Here is a 17,257-nt window from a genome sequence, read left to right on the forward strand (position 1 = left end):
CATTTGAGCAGAGATGTGAGGGAGGTGTACAAGTCTACAAACCCTGGGATACCTGTGGCACAGGACTGCCCTGGGCACCGTGAGGGGTACAGGGCAGAATAAAAAATAGTCCTTCTTTCAGAGCATTTTCATTTTAATTGGATACACTGATAAGAACTAAAAGGTAACTGTAGTTTATTTTTCCTCTCATCTTTCACATAAAATCTTAATTTATTTTCTAGGGAAGAAAGGAGTTGTAGATAAATCTTTATTAGATTCTTGTTAGGCGAGGTAGAAATTTTATTTGCATAGTACTCCCTATTGTCTATTTTTTAATCTTGTGGACAAGAAAGTTAATAGACTACTAAATTAGGAAAAAGAGAAATTGTGTCTAGTTTTGTGGGCTACAAGAAAAAGTTAATTCATTTTCTCAGATGAGATATACTTAAACTGCTTAGCCTGTGACATTAAAACATCTTCATATAAACTTAGAGGTAAATTCTTGCCTAGAAATAATCATGTGGACTGTTATCTCTCATAGTTTGTCCGTGAGCTGTAGTGCTTCTCTCCTGAACTTGTAACTTTGTTTTTTTGTTGTTTGTTTGTTTTTAAATTAATTTTTATTGGAGTATACTTGCTTTACAATGTTGTGTTAGTTTCTACTGTACAGCAAAGTGAATCAGCTATACGTATACATATATCCCCTCCTTTTTGGATTTCCTTCCCGTTTAGATCACACAGAGCATTGAGTAGCGTTCCCTGTGCTATACAGTAGATTTGAACTTATAACTTTGGAATATAGCCTGGAAATTTAATAGAAGTCTGAAAACCATATAACATTTTTAAATTATAATAATGTATGCCTGGGGAAATTTTTAGACATTGCAGAGTGTATGAGCTAAATGCAAAATCACTCCTATCCGAATTTCATTCCTATAGTATATAAACATAGTGTTTTTTAACATTTAAAAAAAAAATTCCTGTGTGTAACAAAATAAACTACCAAGAATTTCTTCTTGACCTCCTAACAGAGGTTTGCATTTCCCTTTTTGCGGGGGAGAAATAGTTCAGCCTCTGCCTGTCTTGCATTTCTTTGAAACACATAGTGCCAAGGCCACACGTGGATCCTAGAAGAAGGTTTGACCTTCCTTCCCCCATCTCCCACTGCTAATTGACATGTTTATTCAGTTGACTGAGCCAGCTTTATCAAGACTGCCTCTGCGGGAGAGTTAATATTGTGCTTTGTGTGCCAGAGCAGCGTCCCCAGCAGGGCTGAGGTGGAGAATGGAGGCTGTGGTGAAAGAGAAGAGAAAGAGGAGCACAGTCGGAGCATTAGAAGTCCCCTTTGCTGTGTTCATCATAGCTGGGCAACAGCGTCTTTTAGCCTTGGTGTGTTATTTCGTAGACCCGTCCTGTGTCTCTAAGAGTATATTTATGCCTGGAGTTGGAGTGTAGATCTATGGACACCTTTGGCGCTCTTATTCACCTTCATTCACCAACCCACCTGAAATGGAATTTTCTCTTTTGTATCTGTCCTCAGGCCAGCAAATCCCGTGAGGTCTTCTGAAGCAGTGTGCTTCATGTGGGTGGGTGGGTGGGTGGGTAGGTAGGTAGGTAGCACTGAATAATTTGAAAGAGAAGGAAGAGAATTATTTTATTTCCTTCTTAGGACACCCAGAATAGCTAAGGAGAAATCATTTACAATACCCTGACCTTGAGATCATGAAAAGAACTTATTTAGTGATGAGTAACAAGAATGATTTTTTCCCTGAAAAATTATGGGTAAAAATTTAAGGTCTTGCTAGCATAATTTTTAAGAACTAAATAAAGGGAAGGATTTTTATGTAAAGCAATCCTTAGTACCATGTAGACGTGATTCTTAGACACCAGAGACAGCCTGAATTTTGATGCTGTATAACTTTAAAATGAAAGACAAGCCTTTTTGTCTCTAGATAATGTCACTACCATTTTCTTAAGAACAGCACAATAATTCAGTGCTTCAGCATATGAAGCTTCCGCTTCCTCTTACTGGTTACATTTTTCATTTTTCGTCATTCTCCTTTATATAAAAAATACTTTGTAGGCTTTATTACAAAAGTAATATGTACTTATTAGGAGCACGAGGAAACTTTGGGGGATTTTGGAGAGATATGTTCACTGTTTTGATTGTGCTGATGATTTCATGAGTGTACATATGTATTTCAGAACTTACCGAATTGTACACTATGAATAAATAGCTGCAGTTTATTATAGAATTGTCCCTCCGTATCCACAGGGGATTGGTTCCAGGACCCACTGCAGATACCAAAATCCACGGATGCTCAAGTCCTTTGTATAAATGGCATAGTATTTACATATAACCTGTGCACATCCTCCCATATACTTTAAATCATGTCTAGATTACTTATAATACCTAAGACAATGTAAATGCTCTGTAAATAGTTGTAAATACAATTTAATAGCTGGACTATGGCAAATTCAAGTTTTACTTTCTGGAATTTTTTTTCCTAATATTTTTCAATCTGTGGTCATTTGAATCCATGCTGCAGAACCCACAGATATGGAGAGCTAAATGTATATGTCAATTATATGTCAGTAAAAGTTTTTAATATTTTTGTGATTTGATTACAAAAAATTGGACTTATGGTTAATATGTATTTCAATTTGTTAATGAGATTAAGCACTTTTATCATACAGCCATTTGTATTTCATCTTCTGTGAACTGTTCAGTTATATTCTTTGCCTCTTTTTTTGTTGATTTGTGTGTTTCTCATCAGTTTGAATAACTTACTCTTGACTTAGTGATGGTAACCAGTGTGTCTGTCTTACCTTTGCAGCTATTTTCTCCAGTTGGTTTTTCTTTTGACTTTAAAATCTTCCCCTCCTTCCCATCCTCTCTTCTTTCCTTCCTAACTTCCGTAACCAAATCTTTTTTTTTTTTTCTGGTTTGTAGGTTTCCTATCATACTTAAGAATCCTCCCCACCGCGGTAATATTCCTAATATTTCTAATATTTTCATAGTTTTAGTAGTTATATTTTAATTTTTTTTTTGCATATGCAGGTTGAGAGTTGAGGTTTATTTTTTTCCATTGGGTATTCAGTTTTTCACTTATTAAAAAGTCTTTCCTTCCGCCCATTGAATTGACTTGATGCCTAAATATTCGCTGTAAATGTTTATGTCTATCTCTGGATTCTTTTCTATCTCATTTATCTATTGTCTGTCTTTAAGCCAGTACCACACTGTTTTGATTACCATCACTTTATAAGTCTTGAACTCAGGTAGTTTGTGTTCTTTTTCAGAATTGTTGTGACTATTCTAGGTCCTTTGCATTTCTATATAAATTTTAATAACAGCTTGTCAATTTATGCAAAAATACCTGCTGAGATTTTGATTGTGTTTGTGGGGTTTGGGATGCATGGTCATCTTAAGAATATCCAGCTTTCCAATCTATGATTATATATTTCTCTATTTATAACAGCCTTTGTACATGTGTTCTGTTTTATTTTATGCAGATTGTCGTAATGATGGTTGAACCTTCCTTTAAAAATATTGTGAGATCTTTCTCCAATTCATTTTGTTTGCGACAGTATGAGTTTATTAATGGCCATTAAGTTAATGTTGAAAACCTGGGATGATGTTTAGACAGTGCTGCTGAAGTCTGTTTCCTGCAACTCTCAGTGGGTAGAGAATCCCTTCTTAAATTGAGGGGGAGAAAGGATAACCGGGAGTGAGAAAGAAAGAAGAATAATTACTTCCTGGTTTGAAGGAAGTGATGCTCATGACTCGGAGGATTTTCTTTGATCCCTAATGATTTGATATCTAAAATATAGGGGGGGGGGGCTTCCCTGGTGGCGCAGTGGTTGCGAGTCCGCCTGCCGATGCAGGGGACACGGGTTCATGCCCCGGTCCGGGAAGATCCCACATGCCACGGAGCGGCTGGGCCCGTGAGCCATGGCTGCTGAGCCTGCGCGTCCGGAGCCTGTACTCCGCAACGGGAGAGGCCACAACAGTGAGAGGCCCGCGTACCGCAAAAAATAATAATAATAAATAAATAAATAAATAAATAAAATATAGGGGAAGGGGAAACCTATCAAAGTGCTAACATTTTTAAGCATTTGACCATCTCTGCCAACTACTTCCAGAAGAACAGTGGCTCCAGCCTTTGCAGACTTGTATATCTTTAGTAAAATAAGGGCTCTGCCTTTTTTGGAATAGAATGGGAGGTCAGGAGGTCAGTTGTTGAGAAGAAAGGGCTTTATGAAATCTCTTACACAAGGTTTAAACTCCTCTTTTGTATCTGAACTTAGACTGAACAGAAGTAAGACAGGGGCTGTGGAGCCAAAATGGCTTCTAACAATTTCCTGTAGTTACTGTATGTTTAGTGATATTGCATGTATCACGCTGGATCCTAAGTAAACATCTGGGAATGGATGTCATGTGGAGAGGTATCCTGCTAGCCTTGTAATGCTAGCAGTAATTATGAGAAATTTTTTTGTCTGGGGAATTTTTTTGTCTATTTCTAATTTAAGGAAAGGGTTTTTTGTTGGTTTATTTTTTATTAACCTAGTAGCCAAGACTTAAATAAATTTCTACCTTGAAATCCAAAGGTTAATTTTTTTAATAATGTGATTTCTGCTGAACTCTGTGTTCTTAAAATCTAGAGGTCTATATTGTCTGGTTTTGAGAATTTAATTTATACTGTCATTCTGCCTATTGCTATGAATTGTAATTTAGTGAAATTGATTTGTTTTCCCCTAAGAATCACTAAAGGGATAGAGAGTGTTCTAAGGAAAATACTAATGGTCCAAATGAATTTCAACTCTTGTAATTTATCTTCTGTGAGAAGTTTCCTGGCATTTAAAATTTTTTGGTGTAAAGGAAGATCTTTGGCCCTTTAGCAACTAGTCAACTTTAATATGATCACGGACCTGTCTAGAAACCACAAATAGACCGAAGTTGGGTGTGTTTGTGTGTCTCCATACGTACACCTATAAGTATACATATAGCAGTATTTCCCCTAATCCTGAGGCAGTACGTAAGTGTTCCATTTTACCTGAGCAATGAGAGAATATTCAGGGAATTTTGTTCACTCACCTTAAAAATAATTATATGATGAGAATTTAAAGTCAATTTTTCTCCTTATTTTCTCTTTCTCTATTTGTTCTAGGGTAACCAGGAGCCAACAACAACTCCTGACGCAATGGTTCAGCCTTTTACTACCATCCCATTTCCACCACCTCCGCAAAATGGGATTCCCACAGAATACGGAGTGCCACACACTCAGGACTATGCCGGCCAGACCAGTGAGCATAACCTGACCCTCTATGGAAGCACGCAAGCCCACGGGGAGCAGAGCAGCAACTCACCCAGCACACAGAACGGATCTCTGACGGTATGTGAGTGATGAGGTGGCGAGCAGAAGGCGGCGTGTCGTCGTCGTTGGTCGTATTGAAATCTTCTTTTTAATCATCACACCAGAAAACTCTTTGAAATAGTTTTGCATTTACATTACATTACATAGCACTTATGTAATTTCAGTTCTACTCTAAGCAGTGTAATTAGAAGATAAGGAATTAGCATAAAACTCACGGTCATTGCCCAGGAGCTTACAGTCTAGAGAGGGGACAGACAGTACAACAAGGTAAGTACAGTGATGGGAGTTAACTTAGCAGGATGCTGCTCTTTTCAGCTTCACAGGTAACCTTCGTTTTGTGGAATCTCATGGTCCCGTCTCTGTCCTCATCGTACAGAATCTGTCAGCAGCATTCTACACATTGCCTCCCCCCTCCTCCTTGAAATACTTAGTTGTTGGCTTTCATGACGCTCCCTGTTTCCCTCCTAAGCACTAGAAGCTCTTTCTTGGTCTCTTTTGTTGGTTCCTCTTTCTCTGTTCAGCTTTTAAATGTTGTGGTGCTCCAGGGCTGAGTCCTAGGACCCCTTTCCCTCCTATTTCATATGCTCTCTCTGTTGTATAATTATACTACTGAATTCACCTAGTTGCTCAGGCAAAACCTACAAGTCATTATTTCTTTATTTCTTTCATCTCTACATCCAGTCCATTAGCAAGTCTTGGTCCCCATAACCCTAGAACATTTTCTTAACTTCAGCCTCTTTCTCTTCATCCTAAGACCATAGTCTTAAGTGTGCATGATTAAGAGCTCAGCACTTCTGCCAGAGTTTTTGGGCCTGAGTCCTAATGTGACTCCTACTTAGCAGTATGACCTTTGGCCAGTTATTTAATCCCTCTGCCTTGGCTTGCTCATCTGTAAAATGAATAGCACCTATTTCAAGTGGCTTTTAGGAGACTTAAAAGAGTTTAATACACGTGAGGTGTTTATCATCATCGTCACCACTCTAGTCCAAACCTCTTCACTTATTTTCTATATTACTGTTGCCTAACTTATCACATAGCAGCCAAGATACTTTTTTTTTTTTTAATGAAAATAATGCTAATTTCCTGCTGGACTCTAATGGTTTCCTAACAGAATAAAATCCAGACTCTGTACTTGGTTTACTAATCCCTGGCCCCAGCCTACCTCTTTGACTTCATCTCTTACTACTTAGTAAGCAAGTAAAGGAAGTGTCATAAATTAACAATAGGTGTGTTATCACATCATACAGATCACTTCAAATGATTATGAACTCACAGACTTAACAGAACTGCTGGAAAAGAAGAAAAAAGAAAGAATAAAATACATAAATCAGAGGCTTTATCAAAGTATTTTAATGACTAAGTCTATTTCTTAACTAGTTATCAGTCTTTTCTATTTTCTATTTTCTATTTCTTTTTAAGTCAATTTTGGTAATTGATGTTTTTCTAGGAATTTTTCTATTTCATCTTAATTATTCTTTTGGTATAAAGTTACTCATAATAATAATCCCATTTTCTGTAATTTCTTTAGCGTCTGTAGTGATATCCCCTCTTTCATTCTTGATTTTGGTAATTATGTCTTCTTTTTTTCTTGGTCAGTCTAGCTAAGGTTTATTGATTTTGCAGCTTGTTCCAGAAAACCAGCTTTTGATTTCATTGACCTTTTCAAAAATCTGTTGTGTTTATATGTCACTGATTTCCGTTCTGATCTTTACTACTTCCTTCCTTCTACTTGCTTTGGGTTTGATTTGGTCTTTATTTTCCTAGCTTCTTGACTTGCAATGTTGGATCATTGATGTTAGAATTTTATCCTTTCTAATATGTGTTTAAAGCTATACCTTTCCCTTTAAGTTTCCCTATAGCTGCATCCCATAAAATGTGATATATTGTGTTTTCATTTTCATTCAGTTCAAGATATTTTTAAATTTTTCCTTTGATTTCTTCTTTGATCTTGGTTTACATAGACGTGTGTTGTTTAATTTCCCAATGTTTGAGGATGTCTCAAGTTTTTTTTCTTTAATCCCTTTGTGCTCAGAGAATATTCTTTGTATGATTTGAGTCTTTTTAAACTTACTGAGACTTGTTTTATGGCTTAGTAGGTGGTCTGTCCTACAGAATGTTCCTAACCAGTTGGGCCTTTTATCAATATGAAATGTCCCTCTTTGTCTCTATTAATATTTCTTGTCTTAAGTCTATTTCGTGTGATATTAATATAACTACTTGAACTTTCTCATGATTACTATTTGCATGACATCTTTTTCCTTCATTTTGTTTCAAACTCTTTGAATCTAAGATGTGTCTCTTGTAAAAAACATAACATCTGGATCTTACTTCTTTTTCCAGTCTGAAAATTATTGCCTTTTTATCAGAGCATTTAGTCTATTTACATTTAATGTAGTTGTTAATGTGTGTGGATTTATATCTGCCATTTTACTATTTGTTTTTATATGTCTTATGTCCTTTATTGTTCCTTCTTTACTGATTTATGTTAATTCTTTCTGTACCTTCTAAATCCTTTTGTGATTTTTTAAATTAGTTATTTATTTGTGTTATTTATGTATTTTCTTAGTTCTTGATCAAGGATTACATCTTTGAGTTATCACAACCTGCTGATGGCTGTGTGTATATGTGTGTGTGTGTGTGTGTGTGTGTGTGTGTGTGTGTGTGTGTTATTCTGGTAAAATATAGCAGCTTTGATCCAATATAGCTCTATCCCTCACCATCCTTTGTGCTGTTATTGTCATATATGTAGATAGATAGATAGATATAGATATATATATAGAGAGAGAGAGAGAGCACTTCATATATATATACGAAGTGCTATAGTATTACAGTTACTACTTTAAAAATCTTCTATTTTTAAAGAAATTTACCATTTCCAGTGATTTTCTTAGCTTCCTATGGATTTGAGTTATTTTCCGATGTCATTTCCTTTCAGCTGGTAGCACATCTTTTAGTATTTCTGTAGACTAGGTCTGCTTGAAACAAATTTTCTGTTTTTGTTTACCTAGAATACCTTTATTTTGTCTTCATTTTTGAAGGCTAGCTGTAGAATTCTTGGTTGACGTTTTTGCCCCAACTCCTCAGCCCTCTGGCCTCTGATGAGAAGTCAGTTGTTAATCCTGTTGTTGTTCCCCTGTATGTGATGAGTTGTTTTTCTCTTGCTGTCTTCAAGATTTTTTTGTTTGGCTTTGGCTTTGAGCCGTTTGGCGCTGATATGTCTAGGATAAATCTCTTTGTTTTATCATACGTGGAGTGCATTGAGATTTTGAGGTCTGTAGATTGTTTGCCATCAAAATTAGCAAGTTTTTGAACGTAATTTTTTCAAATATTTGTTCTTTCCTTTTGTTCCTCCTCCTGGGACTTTTGCTACAAGTAATGGGGATGCTTGTTCCCCACAGGTTCAGATTCTGTTTGTTTGTTTGTTTGTTTTTAAGCTGAATCTAAACAGAATCTAAGGTTCTACTCATTTTTCTTCAGTCTTCTTTCCGTTCTTTTGATTGGATCATTTCTGTTGATCTGTTTCAGTTTACTCTTTCTTTTTTCCGCCATATCAAATCGGCTATTAAGCCCATCTAGTGAATTTTTATTTTAGTTAATGTACTTTTCAACTCTGGAATTTTCATTTAGGATTTCTGTATCTCTATTGAGATTCCTTACTTGTCATCGTATTTCCTTTAATTATTTGAATACATTTGTAATTGTTACTTTGAAGTCACCTGCAGACTCTAACATCCAGTCCTCCTCAGAGCCCGTTTCTAGTTACTGCTTGTTTTCTTGAGTTGGGGCCACACTTTTCCTGTTTCTTTGCATGTCTTGTAACTTTTTAGTAAATTAGACATTTTAGTAATATATTTTAACAACTCTAAAGTTTTTTGGTTTTGTTTTGTTTTTGAGAGGTGTAGGTGCGTATATATGTGCGAGTTTTAAATAGTTTGCCTGTACTTAAACTGTGGGCTCCTCTGTGGTGTGCAGCCGCTGATGTGTCTGCTTAGTGATTTTCATTCTCGTTTTTACTTTTTAGCCTGACTGGGAGTCACCCCTGTGTCTCCATAGCCTATTGGTCAGCCAGTGATTTGGGCATAAGTTGTGCTTAATTACACACCTGGAGTGTGGAAAGCTTCCACCCTCTGCTGATCTGGTTTTGGGTTGGGAAGTGCATTTCACAGTACAGCCAGTTCTCAAGTATGCCTTGGCTTTTTCTTTCTGTTGGGCCCTTTTATGTCTCCCCTCCTCATCTGCATATGTTCACAGTCAGCCAGGGATGTGAGGAGATCATATCTAGTTATTCTACTATTCTCTCATTTCCAGGATCTTCCCTTCAGATTTCTAGCTGATCCACCACTCACCCCAATCAGACCACAGCCTCAAGCTAGAAGAACTATATTTCCCCTGTTAGGTTCCCACCAAGTGTGCCACTTTAGCAGACAAGTCTGTGGTTTTCTACTGCGCCCCCCACCCCAGTACCCCAAGTGGAGTCCGCCCCCTCTGGCAGCAAAGCTGCTGGGTTTTGTGGCCCAGCCCTATCCTGATGAGCTCTCCCGGAAGAGCTGAGGATTAGAGGGTGGGGTTAGTGAGTTGGAGTAGGCCCAGGCAATAAGTTTGTAGACTCCTTCATGTTTTACTCTAAAGCTCTAGCAACTTTTCAAGAAACTTCTCTATTTATTTTCTGCCTCTGATTGATTTCCAGGACCGTGAAATGACTGACAAGTTTTCTTATTGTTTTGAGGAGAGGATTCACTGACCTCTTCATGCCATCAGAGCCAGAAGTCCCTTCCTTGAATCACTTCATGGTCGTTTGTACTGCACCTCTCCTCACCACTGCCCATTTATTTCTCTTTCTCTTTTTTTCCCTATTGCCACCGTTTCCCATTGTTTCAGATTCCTGGATTATGTGTCTCTAATGACAGTATTAACGGCGAGCTCTGTTCCTTAATATAAATATATACAGTTAAGACTTCTGTTCTTCATCCATATTAGAAACTATTCAGTATATAATTTTGCATTATATTGACCAATTTGAGTTTCTAAAGATGTATTGAAATAAGATTAGGAATCCTTATGAATAGATTGTGAATTTATTGGTGCTGAGGAGAAAATGGAAAATCCTTGAGTTGTGCCTGCAAACAGAACACAAGTTCTGTCATTTTAGGAAGTTGCTAACAATAAAATGGGAAATTATTAGGAAGCTCTGGTTGAAGATACTTCTTTTTTTTTTTTTTTTTTTTTTTTTGCGGTATGCGGGCCTCTCACTGTTGTGGCCTCTCCCGTTGCGGAGCACAGGCTCCAGATGCACAGGCTCAGCAGCCATGGCTCATGGGCCCAGCCGCTCTGCGGCATGTGGGATCTTCCTGGACCGGGGCACGAACCCGTGTCCCCTACATCGGCAGGCGGACTCTCAACCACTGTGCCACCAGGGAAGCCCAATACTTCTTACATTTTTAAGTGTCCATTTTAATTGTGAGTGTGAATCCACTGCTCTTAAGCCATTTTACCTTTGGAAGTTGTGTGTGGGTGTGTGTTTCTCAGGGGAGGTGGGGTGTGTTTAGAGAGCGATCGAGCAGTAAGTAGAGCAGTATATTGTAAAACCTACCTAGATTTGACAACCATATAAATTATTCTGTTAAACCTTTACCTTCTACTTATATGTTTCATAAAAAGAGTCTGGTAATTCCTGTAGCCAATTAAATTCAAAAGGTAGATAAGAAGCATTGTTATTTATAAATAAATGATATCTTAAATTTGTATAACACTTTTCAGTTGAAAACTTGATTCCACAAACACTATTTTATTGTGGCTCATAAAATAGCCCTTTGTGGTATGTTATTGTTTTTCTGCTTGGGGAATTCAAAGTCTTTACTCTCCAGTCTGCCACTCTGACTCCCCATCTCCAACTCAATGGAAGTGATCGTGAATATATGCACTGGTCCTCTGAGCAGATGCTTGTGCATCTTTTCCCGCTCAGTCCAAGTGTTAGCTCTGCTGGGAAGCCCTGCTTGACTTTCCTAGGCAAAGCCAAATTCATGTATCCTTCATTTAGGCTCAGGTAGACTTCTGAGCTACCACCTTTTGTGGAACTTATGAGGTGTGATGTTTTTTGTTCACTTCTGTCTCCCTAACTAAACTGTAAGCTTCTTTTGCATTCCCCGACTTGTCATAGTACCTGGCACTTAATAGTTACTCAGTAAATATTTCTTGGGGAAAACAATGAAAGAAGATACAGGTGTGCCATGGGAGGTCTGAGGAGAGAGAAGTGAGCTCCTTGTGAAGATGGCATTGATCTGGGCCTTGTATTATGCGTGACTAGAATTCAGACATGTTTAGATGGTGGTGGGAAGAATTAGGAAAGTCATTTCTCAAAGCAAAGTTGGAGAGATGGGAAAGATCAAAATGTCTTTGAATAAAAGCATGGGTTTCTGTTTGGTTGAAGCTTGGGTGCTTGGTGGAGACTAGTGGGAAATAGGTGGGAGAAAGGTCCCTTGAGAGTACAAATTGGGAAGAGCATTTGAATGCCTGGCTGAGAAATCACTTTATTAAAGGTATTTGAGCAGGAAATGGAAGTGAGCAGAATTGTGCTTCAGAAGATTAATCTCTTGCATGTACAAGATAGTAGAGGAGCAGGAAGACTGGTTAGGAAAGGGTCTTATGGTTGCAGTTGATAATGGGGTTCTGGATTAGGGGTTGCAGTGATTATATACAGGAGGGAGTGAATTGAAGAGAAATTATGAAGATAGAATAAACAGAATTTGACAGTTGATTGGATAAGTAAAATAAGGAGATCAGAGTCAAAGATTTTTCATCCTTATTGCAATAACTATATCTTGAATAAAATCATTTTACCCCCCAAGTTTCAGTTTCCTCACCTATCAAATGAAGGTACTAATTCCTACCTGACAGAATTGTAGTGAGAATAAATTAGAAAAGCTTTGGAGATTACTTGTTTAAATAGTTATCGAGATAATCGCTTTTACTGTCTTTTTAAATCAGCTGTCCTGGTTGATGTCGTTTATTTGCGCTTTTTATTATTGTGTATTTTAATAGATCTTGTTTATGTTGGATAGTCCCATCTTGTTGATGGGGAGAACAAAAAGAAAGGATTTCTGACATAAAAATGAGAAATAAGCAATGAAATCTGGAGTTTTATTTTCAAAATATATTTTAGAAATTGATTTTAACATTGGGCTAGATGCTTCTTGTACTCTTAAGATGAGAGCTTGTTTTGACAGTCCTTTGGTCCCGTAGTGTGCATTAGCAAGAGAGATAGCAGTCAGGCGGCTCCCAGCTGGGTCTGCAGAGGCTTGATTATCGCTGAGCCTGCCTGCGGAGAAGAAAGGACCTCAGTTCCTGTATGTTTAGATATTTTCCAAATGCCAGCAGGCATAAATAGCCGAGGTATTGGAAGTAGATAAGCTTTGGTGAGTGATCTTCAGATACAAGATTTATATTTGTGCACATATTCTGCCAGCCTATTGGATCATACTTTCCCTGAGGGCAGGAACTATTACTTGCCCTCCTCTTATTACTCCCAGTGATACACAATGGACATTTACTGAGTGGTTTTTGAATGAAAAAAGAAGCTTATAAAGGCAGAGTAAGCTGCTAGTCAGTAACGTCTTTTGAAGTATTTGAACAGAGTTGTTGGTGCATCTAAATTGAGGGAATAGTTGAGTGGTCGCTGTGCTGTATCATAATCTGCTGTAGATTTTATAGCCCTCCTCACTGGTGGGCCTTTGAGCACAGCTCCAAGTAAAGATGACTCAGACCCCATATTGTTCATCATCCTCAGTTTCTTCTCTTTTTTGTACACCCTTTCTCTGGAGTTGAAGCCAGATTTCCTTGCATTTCTCTACCATCAGAAGATCAGTCTAACCGTCCTCCCTTGGAATTACCCACTGACCCTTACCTGAAGATGCCTTGTAGATTGGTGACCCATCAAATGTAGCCAGGAAGTTATACCACTTAACAGTGGGTCCATTTGCCCACACCAGGACTTCTGGAATATAATGGTAAAAATGGGGCCCATATCCTTCTCTCATGTTGTGTATTGTTGGGCGATGTTACCTTCAGCCTGCAGCGTAGGTATGATCATTAGCATTTTCCATCTCCAGGCTAGAGTTAGAGGCCTGGGACAACAGAGGATTCATTCATGCAGTCATCCAGTTTTCCAAGAGATGGAAAAGCTGCCTATGAGCAGCTTGGCAAGTTCACAGCTGGTTTGATGAGGAAACTATAGCCTGGTCTGAAATGCAAAAGTTGCTGCAGAAAACCACACTCAGAGCCAGGCATGCATATTTTTCAATAGAGAAAATTGCCCTTTGGTTCACGTAAGACTCAAGACACCCTTTCAGCAAATTGTTAATATTGTTAAGTTGTGATTGTTGCTTCTTCTCTTTTGCATGCCTTCATTTATTTATTTTTATTTACTTATTAATTACTGATTATTATTACCCATTCTACCCCCACCCCACCCCTCAAAAAAAGAAACTGAAGCTGAAAAGTTTTGAGAACGGTCATACTCTGCTCTACTGGCCCTTGCTGCTCTCCCGTATGTTAGGGTAAGAATAAAGAAGCACTGATGATTAACTTAGTAGTGCAGTTTTTCTTAACCTGTCTACAAGAGTTGTGCATTTTCCGTAAATATTTGTACTATCTTTTGAAGTCGGTAAACTCTGTTTAGAATCACTGAATTTTAAAGCCAAAATAGATTTTAGAAATCATCTCACGCCCTCCTTTTACAGCAGAGGTCAGCAGTTTTAAGCGACTTGAACAAGGTTACAGCTAGCTCAAAACAGAGCTGGGACTCAGGAAATCTGCTTGAAGTCAAGGGCTTTTTTTCTGCTTCCCCATGTAAATTACAAAAAATAAAAGGCATCTCTAGACATGGTCTTAGTTTCCACTTACTCTTCAACTTTAAACCCAAGAACTTCAACTAGAACATACTTACAGATTTCTTTCATTCTGAAGCGTACATTAAAATATTAAAGAATCATTCAGTTAAGTATAAAGTTTTTAAAAATTGAGGTTATTGTCTCTGGTGTTTCTCTCTATATATAATTTTTACATAATTCTGACTCGTGGTTTTAAAAAAGTGACTTGCTGTGGTTTTTGTTAACTGTGATACTGGTTTTTGTTTCCTGGGGTAATATATGGTAATATTACATATACAAATGATGCCATTTAGAATTCTTTTTTATAACACTTTGACCCACCGAGAAAATAGAACTAGATATTTTCTTTTTTGCGGTACGCGGGCCTCTCACTGTTGTGGCCTCTCCCGTTACGGAGCACGGGCTCCGGACGCGCAGGCTCAGCGGCCATGGCTCACTGGCCCAGCCGCTCCGCGGCATGTGGGATCTTCCCGGACCGGGGCACGAACCCATGTCCCCTGCATCGGCAGGCGGACTCTCAACCACTGCGCCACCAGGGAAGCCCCAGAACTAGATATTTTCTGAAGAAAATTGAGTTACTAGTTTATTGGGAAAATGTTAGCTGACATTTAAATGCCCAAACAAGACTAGATTCTCAGAATTTGACTTGCAGCAATACTCAAATACACAGAAGAAATACTTAAGCATTTCTCTTTAAAATAACTAAATCTAAACGTACTTTTGCTCAAGTAAGGGATTATTCTACATAAATGTAAATTCAATTTTTTATGCCCCCAAAATTGTGTTTGGTGTTAGCACTGGAAAAAATAATTTTATATGCATAGGTATTCTTGGTATGTTATTTTAGCACTGTGAAATTACCCTGATTTTCAGTAACTAAGTATATAAGCCAAGATTTCACTTTTTAGAAAGATATTCTATCATGTTAGGAGTACTCTTTAAGAAGGAATTCATAAGATCTAATTCCACCAGTTTTAACCCAGTATATACTCCATTATAAACATTTATAAAATTGCTTTAAATTTTAGATGCTAACAAGTCTAGTTGGTGGATCTTCATGGATTGTAGTACCAGATTTTTCTTTAAGGCACTGTAAAATGACATAATGAAAAGTGTCCCAACTTACTTTCTAAAATATTATCAGGAGAGACTGAATTTTTTTTGAAGCTGTTTTTTAAAAACTGTTTCTATTTATATAATATTGTGGTTAGGGCGCTTGAGCTAGGAAACCAGATTGAGTTAGGTTTAGCTCCCAGCTCCTTCCATTTGTTAAATGTATAACCCTGAGAGAATTATAACTAATGCTCATTTTCCTCACCTGTAAAACTGGTGATACTAGTTCCTAACTCATAGGGTTGTTTTTAGGATTAAATGAGAAAATGTACAGCAAGTACTTTGTATAATGCCTGGCACATAACAAATATTCAATAAATATTAGCTATAATTCTATTGGTATATAATTATTACATTTCAAAGAAGGTGTTAATAGGCAGTTCTTAAGTTAAAATAATACAAATTAACAGGCTGTCCAATTATATATCTCTTTTCTCTTTTGCCATTTTTTTCCCTCATACCCTTGGGAGCTTGTGCTCTAAGGGCCATCCTGATAAAAGCAGTATTTTTCAAAGTGAATTTTATATTTTGATCCACAAAAATGAATGAATGAGTGAATGAATGAATGATATATATAATATATGTTTAGGGAGAAAGGTGAGTTTTTTGTCTTCACAATTCACAGGAAACCTTTTAACTTTGTTTAGTCCAGTATTTCCCAAATTTATTTGACCATGAAACTCATTTTCTACAAAATACCAGTTAACATCCTGCAGAACTGTCATTCTACCCTTTGGGAAGTATTGCTCTATGATTTTTGAAGCATGTATACACACACGTATCCTTTAGATGTACTTAAAGCTGTTTTGGGCAATGACCTTTCCATTAGATTTTCTCGGGTATAAAATACATCAGTCTTATTTAATACAAGTTTGAATCATTCAAAATGGAAATAGTGTGATATAGAAAAATTAATGACACTTCACTTTTGTGCAGATTTTAAACTGTTAACAAAATTCAACTGAGTAAATTTAAAAGCTCTTATTGGCTTTATTCAGTGATTCATGAATTCGGTGGCATCCAGGCTATCTAGCACACAGAAAGGAGCTCTGAGTAAAATTGTCATTATATGCAGATGACATGATATAGAAAACCCTAAAGACTCCACACAGAAACTATTAGACCTGATAAACCAATTCAGCAAGGTAGCAGGATACACGATGAACATTGCATTTCTTTCTTTACACTAACAATGAAATATCAGAAGGGGAAAGTAAGAAAACAGTCCCTTTAAAATCACATCAAAAAATAAAATAAAATAAAATAAAATAAAATACTTAGGAATAAACCTGACAAGGCGGTGAAAGAATATGCTGAAAACTATAAAACGTTGATAAAAGAAATTGGAGATGATTCAAAGAAATGGAAAGATATCTCATGCTCTTGGATTGGAAGAATTAATATTGTTAAAATGGCCACACTACCCAAAGCAATCTACAGATTCAATGCAATCCCTATCAAATTACTCATGACATTTTTCACAAAACCAAAACAAGTAGTCCTAAAATTTGTATGGAACCATAAAAGACCCAGAATTGCCGAAGCAATCCTGAGGAAAAAGAACAAAGCTGGAGGCATAACCTTCTCAGACTTCAGACAATACTACAAAGCTACGTAATCAAAACAGTCTGGTATTGGCACAAAAGCAGACATATGGATCAATGGCACAGAATAGAGAGCCCAAAATAAATCCACACACCTACTGTCAATTACTCTTCAACAAAGAAGAGAAAAACATACAATGGAGAAAAGACAGTCTCTTCAGCAAGTGGTGTTGGGAAAGCTGGACAGCCACATGTAAATCAATGAAGATGGAACACTCCCTCACACCCCACACAAAAGTAAACTTAAAATGGCTTAAAGACTTAAATATAAAACATAACATCATTAAACTCCTAAAAGAGA

General features: G+C 37.2%; 1 protein-coding gene across 13 annotated transcripts in view; it reads left to right on the top strand.

Moving 5' to 3' along the window:
- Positions 1–17,257, top strand: part of RBFOX2 (RNA binding fox-1 homolog 2) — a 262,837-nt gene that overhangs the window by 192,379 nt on the left and 53,201 nt on the right. For all 13 annotated transcript variants that reach the window (XM_079936667.1, XM_079936675.1, XM_079936670.1 and 10 more), the window contains one exon: positions 5,148–5,372. In XM_079936667.1, the coding sequence (XP_079792793.1) occupies positions 5,148–5,372 (225 nt within the window). The remainder of the gene's footprint in view (positions 1–5,147; positions 5,373–17,257) is intronic.

Source organism: Stenella coeruleoalba (assembly GCF_951394435.1).
Source record: "Stenella coeruleoalba genome assembly, chromosome: 11".
Classification (NCBI taxonomy): Eukaryota; Metazoa; Chordata; class Mammalia; order Artiodactyla; family Delphinidae; genus Stenella; species Stenella coeruleoalba.